Genomic DNA, 6,254 nt, shown 5'->3' on the forward strand with positions numbered 1-6,254 from the left:
CTCATGTTTTCCAAGCAGGGACAGAAGCACAAGGGCACATTCCCAGCAGGACAGCTCTGGTGGTGTGGGCTGCCTGGATGAGATGTAAAGTTCTCTGGAAGGTCCCAGCCAGCCTGGAGGACACCGCTGACTCCTCTGACCCCAGGGAGGAGGGACCCCAGTTCTCCCAGATCCCATCTCAGCCACACACAGGAGGCAGCATGAGTCAGACAGCCCTAGAAATACAAAGGATGATGATGATGATGATGTATACTGAGTTGCTCACTTCCCCCCTTCCTCCTCCACTCCTTGGCCTCTAAAGAATTTAGGATATTGTGTCTTTCCACCGAGTCACTGCCACCAAGGCGACCGACGTGCATTAATGTCTCGAGAGGAACAAGTCCTTTCGGGGCAGGAGCAAAAATACCCTCTTTATGGTGTCAGCTTGGGAAGGAAAAGAATAGAGAGGCAAAATAATAGAGAGGCAAAATAATAGAGAGGCAAAATAAGCATAACCATAAGCAAAATCCCCATCACAACCATTACAAACCAAACCAGCGGCTCGAGGAATTCCAATTAGACGACAGGCAGTCGGCCACAGAAGAAACACTAACATTATAATTAATGCTTTGCTTTTTCCTTTTTTGTTTGTTTTTTTTTTTTTTTTTTGCAACATTATAATTAATGCTTCGCTTTTTCCTTTTTTGTTTTTGTTTTGGTTTTTTTTTTTTAACAAGTTAGTAGTTTTGTTCACACACAAGACGGGTTTGGCTTTGCAGCTGAACTAATGGTAAAACGTCGACTCTCTCGCTAAACTCGGCCAGATACAAAGTGCCCACACTTATATTTCTATTCTTACCATTCAGGGCCAGGAATGTCCCACCTAAAAGCCAGATTACCTTCTTGCTTGCATTGCATTCCACTGGAAAATACTTGAACTTAACTCAAGGCCATAACCAGTCTGTGCTGTTACGAAGTTTCTGGGATTGGTTTTTTTGTTGTTGTCGTCGTCATTCATTTTTTTTTAAATGTACTAACTGTATTTGTACTAGAAATTTTTTGAGTATGAGGTTGAATCTGTAAGTATTTTTCAGTGTAAATGTTACATCTGGACTGTGGTTAGGATATTAAACACTGGTCAAAAGAGAAAGATACATCAGTCCAACTCTTCAACTGGCTATTCCCCACCCGTTACTAATAAAATGGAATAAAACTGACATTTTGTTACAGTATGTAAAGCGAGTGGTGTTTCTGTGAGAAGGGCGCCGAGTGTTGATGACAAGAAATTCTTCTCAGTCTATTATTTGCCTGTTTTAGCCATGTAAGAGCTCTATTTTGCCAGATATGGCTATAAATCACTGCAAAATATTTTTGCCTTAAGAAGCAGTTGACCTTCGAGTTGTTTGGGATGTGTTGTCTCTCTGATGAATCACTGCTCCAGTTCCTTCAGGCACGGAGCTGAAGCTGCTTAGGAAAAGCTGTACTTTCAAAAGCAAGAAAACTTTGCAGAATCTGGGAGAAACCCATGATTTGAGCTGAGCAAACAATGGGAAAGCACTGGAAGAAAGCTGAATTTTCCAAACAACCTCAGTCTTTGCTTGTCCCTTTAAATACCAGGCACGTTCACTCACAACCACCGTCCAAAGAGTCTTCAGGAAATATTCTGGACAGAAAAATGCATTTTTTTCTGTTCCTCTGGCAGTTGTGGTATCTTTACAACTTCTTTGGAATGAGCAGGAGCAGCTCACACCAAGAGACGGGGAAGACCGGGATCCTTCAACAAGTCCCCAAGGAAGGTCAATAGTCAGAAACACTTCAGCCTCAGAGGTCACATCCTCTGCAGTGCTCCATAAAACACCCAAAAGAAAAAAAAATTGCCAAGTAATTCCTCAGACCTTCAAACCAGCAAGGTCACAGAATCATAGAAAGATATGGGGTTGGAAGGGACCTCTGGAGATCATCTCCTCCAACCCGCCTGCCAAAGCAGGCCCACCCAGAGCAGGTCCCACAGGAACGTGTCCAGGTGGGTTTGGAATGTGTCCAGAGGAGCCTCCACCACCTGCCTGGGCAGCCTCTGCCAGGGCTCTGCCACCCTCACAGCAAACAAGTTCCTCCTCATGTTGAGATGGAACTTCTTATGGTCAAGTTTGTGCCCGTTCCCTCTTGTCCTGTCCCTGGGCACCACTGAAAAAAGCCTGGCCCCATCCTCCTGACACCCTCCCTTGAAGTATTTATCGGTGTTGATCAGATCCCCCCTCAGCCTTCTCTTCTCCAGACTAAAAAGCCCCAAGTCCCTCAGCTTCTCCTCATAAGGGAGATGCTCCAGGCCCTGGCCACGGACAGGGACACCCCACACTAGAGCAGGATGCTCAAAGCCCCATCCAGCCTGGTTTTAAACACTTCCAGGGATGGAGCATCCACAACTTCTCTGGGCAACCTGTGCCAGTGTCTCACCACCCTCACAGCAAAGAATTTCTTTCTGGTATCTCATCTAAATCTCCCCTCTTCCCCGAGAAAAAGCTGGAGAAACAGAGATGATTGCACCAGGGTTGAGCCGCGGGGCTGGCTGCGGGGGGACAGCAGTTATTCCCACTTTATGCAAGAGCAGCTGAGTTATGGATGAATAAACACTAAGGATGAGCCCTGGCGGGTGGGAGCCTCCAGCTGTCCTGCTGCTCCAGCAGCCAGGGCATGGTTTCGGGCGGTGGGAGAGCAGAGAGCAGAAAGCTGATGGAGCAAGAGGCTGCTGGCAGCTTGTGCAACTGCCCAGGGACGGGTGAGGAACACGGAGAGAGATTTCTGTGTCCTTTTTTCTCCATTTTCTTCACCGGGAGAAGGGTTTCTGAGTTGTCCCGGACGTGCCTGCCTGGATGAGAGATGTTCCATCGAGAAGAAGCTGGAGAAACAGAGATGATTGCGCCAGGGTTAACCCGCGGGGCTGGCTGCGGGGGGACAGCAGTTATTCCCACTTTATGCAAGAGCAGCTGAGTTATGGATGAATAAACACTAAGGATGAGCCCTGGCGGGTGGGAGCCTCCAGCTGTCCTGCTGCTCCAGCAGCCAGGGCATGGTTTCGGGCGGTGGGAGAGCAGAGAGCGGAAAGCTGATGGAGCAAGAGGCTGCTGGCAGCTCGTGCAACTGCCCAGGGACGGGTGAGGAACAGGGAGAGAGATTCCTGTGTCCTTTTTCCTCCATTTTCTTCACCGGGAGAAGGGTTTCTGAGTTGACGTGCCTGCCTGGATGAGAGATGTTCCATCAAGGATTTCAGGGGATGTCTCCTACGGGATAGGGCTTAGCTGGGGATGTTGCGTCTTGTCACTGTGTCACTTCTACAGTGTTAGAAGGAGAAAATGAAATGACAAAGCTGGTGGGAACAATTCATCACGGAATCCCAGGATGACATGGGATTGGAAGGGACCTCTGGAGATCATCTCCTCCAACCCCCTGCCAAAGAAGGTCCACCCAGAGCAGGTTGCACAAGAACGTGTCCAGGTGGGTTTTGAATGTCTCCAGAGAAGGAGACTCCACCACCTCCCTGGGCAGCCTCTTCCAGGGCTCTGCCACCCCTCAGAGGAAAGAAGTTCCTCCTCATGTTTAGATGGAACTTCTTACGTTCAAGTTTGTGCCCGTTACCTCTTTAAACACAGCAGCCCAGTCCATACTGATGCTGCAGGAGATGGGTCCTGCTGTCCCAGTGGGGTTTAAAGTCACTGTAACTTCACCCAAACAGTGTCAAGCAACAGATGTGGAAGAATCACCCAATGGCTGCCAAATTAATCTCATGGAAAGCTCTGGGAATGATTCCCAGAGTTGTCCTTCTGACCAGGTTTAAGGTCCCCTACTTTTAGTTAAGACAGACACACTCGGCCAGGGCTGGCACAAACCTCCCCCTGGCTCTCAGCGTTGCAGGTCTTGATCACACTACAGCTTTCCTCAAACCATTCCCTCAAGACAATTTAATGCTTTAAACTGGCAAAGTTGTCTTTTCTGATCACTGAAACACTTAAACACTCCTTTACTGGCAGCGTAACTCTGTGCTAAAAGAAAAGAAAACCCAGAAAAAAAGTGAATAAAAGCTGCAGGTAGTGAAAAAACAAATAGACACAAAATGGTTTTCTGGGTTTTTTTGGCCATTTTCACTTTTATTTCCATTGCCACCCTTTCAACCATGCTCTGTGGGGCTTCATACAACACGTGTGATAGTCAGGAGGCAACACGGGCACGCATTGAGAGATGGCAAAGGGCTGTTTGTGGGACAGCCACCGCCTGTCCCTGCGTCATGGTGGGTGCAACAGGGATGTGGCACTGGGCAAAGAAGGGACAAAGCTGGATTTGGCTGTAGATTCCCAGTAGATACTGGGGTCTCAGCCCAGCTGTACTTCCAGGTATGTGATTTTCGCACTTCTCCTGGATCTCAAAAAAACAAAGAGCTGCTCCTGCTCTTGGCATGTCCCCACGTCCAAGAAGAGTTAAAAATACAACGATGGGCATCAGCTCTCTGCATCCTCAGCCCCGGTTTGAAGGAAGGCAGGTGTCCTCAGCCCTGTTTTTTCTGGGCAGCACGTGCCAGCAGGCCGGGCAGAGCACCTTCGCGCGCCAAGGTCACCTCCAATCACTCCTGCCGCCTGTTTTTTATTTCTCCAACCTTGAATCGCATCCGCTGCCTGTTTTTATTTCTCCACCTGCTCTGGCCTGTGCAGCTGCCTGACAAACGCCGCCTCCGAGCGGGGCCAGAGCCGAATTCAGGGTCGAACACGCCGCAGCGCTCGCCGCCGCCGCCGGCAGCCGATCTGTCCCCTCACACACGGGGGAATGTGATAAGGTTATCGCTGCCGGGGAGCACCCGGTCCTGCCCAAGGGCCAGCTGGTTGAACTCGTCGTCTCCTGCCACCATCACATTCACAGCTCCTGAAAAACGAGCCCCGTCTCTCAGGGTTTTAAATTCGGTGGGTTTGAGGCCGGGGGCTCGGTGCCGGCACCGTTTGTCCCGGTGAACACGGACGGCTCCGTTTTGCAGGGTTCATTTCGGGCCAGCCGAGCCCCCCCCTCCCTGCAGAGCAGCACAGGCGCTGGTGTTGGCAGCAGCAAGAGGCAGAACGGCCTTAAAACCGACTGGCGGCAGCTGGAGAAAAGCAATCATCACAAATGACAGGCATGACTCACGGCCATGTCTTGAACCGCGGGATGAATTCCAGCCCTAACGAGCTGCAGCGGAACCCGGGGCTACCCGGGCCCTTCAGAGTCCGCTTCCCACAGCACTAACAAATGTTAAAAGAGGCAAGAGAACAAGCACCTTCAGCCCCACAATTTGGAGTTTTATTTCTGTTCAGCGTCAGTCAGTAGAAAATTCCCACTGTCAAACACTATCGCCTGTTCCAGAACAGAGCTGACAGTTTTTCCAGACGCGTTAAAAGGATGGGGGCAGCCGATGAAACATTCAGTAACATAAACTACAGAAATATAAGTAACGGAGCATTAAAGTACAGTGGAAAACAGGAACCTCTGGAGCAGCAGCAGCATTTTCCAGCGCGCTAGCCAAACCACCACTGGAGGAGAATGGGTACGTGCCCTACTGTCTGCAGTTTCCAGGGGATTAAAGGCTCAGTGAGGTGGGGAAGGAATGACTAAGGGGGCAGGAACGCTGTGAGCTCTCGGCAGAGCAGGGCAGAGGTAGCTTGGCCAGGCCCCGAGGACTCGCACAACCAAACCGCAGGAGGTGGTTTAATTTTAGGCTTTTTTACTTCAGTTTCACCACGGGGGGTGCCACCGTCCCTTTGCCTGGTAGGGGAATGCAGGGCCTGGCGGGGGGACCCGCGGCCCACCGGGGTGCTGCCACCCCTCCGTGAAGCGGTAGGGCAGAGATGGGGGTGCCTAGGAGCGATTTATGTCCCAAAATCGTCCTTCCACCGCTACCCGGCCGCTGCCCGATCGCCCCCTGCAGAGGGGCGGGGCCAGGGCCCGCCGACACACACAAGATGGCGGCGGCGACCGGCGGCGGCGAGGCCCTGTGACAGCCTTCGGCCTGCCCGCCGCCATGTTGGTGAGGAGGGCGGCGGCGGCGGGAGCAGCGGCGGGACCGGCAGCAACAACAACCCTGGCCGGGCTGCGGCGGTTGTGGCGGGGCGGGGGGAGCGGAGCCGCCGCCTGCTTCCCGCTGGGCCGGGGGCTGCTGGCGGTGCGGGGCGCGGAGGCCGCCATTTTCCTTCAGGGGCTCCTCACCAATGACGTCACGCGGCTGGTGGAAGGGGAGGGCTCCACCCCCCCACCCCCCCCCG

General features: G+C 51.9%; 1 protein-coding gene across 2 annotated transcripts in view; it reads left to right on the forward strand.

The window, feature by feature from the left end:
- Positions 1 to 4,847: 4,847 nt before the first annotated feature.
- The window catches only part of IBA57 (IBA57 homolog, iron-sulfur cluster assembly), a 6,480-nt gene continuing 5,073 nt past the window's right edge, over positions 4,848 to 6,254 (forward strand). Inside the window, exon 1 of one of the 2 annotated variants that reach the window (XM_014944846.1) lies at positions 4,848 to 5,539. Coding sequence is in view for 1 of the 2 variants with exons in the window: in XM_014944847.1 (XP_014800333.1) it covers positions 6,014 to 6,254 (241 nt within the window). In the remaining variant the exon portion in view is untranslated. Of the gene's footprint in view, positions 5,540 to 5,959 lie in introns of those variants that run through there. The other variant, XM_014944847.1, reaches the window with a different exon arrangement.

The sequence above is a fragment of the Calidris pugnax genome, unplaced genomic scaffold (assembly GCF_001431845.1).
Source record: "Calidris pugnax isolate Ruff unplaced genomic scaffold, ASM143184v1 scaffold54, whole genome shotgun sequence".
Classification (NCBI taxonomy): Eukaryota; Metazoa; Chordata; class Aves; order Charadriiformes; family Scolopacidae; genus Calidris; species Calidris pugnax.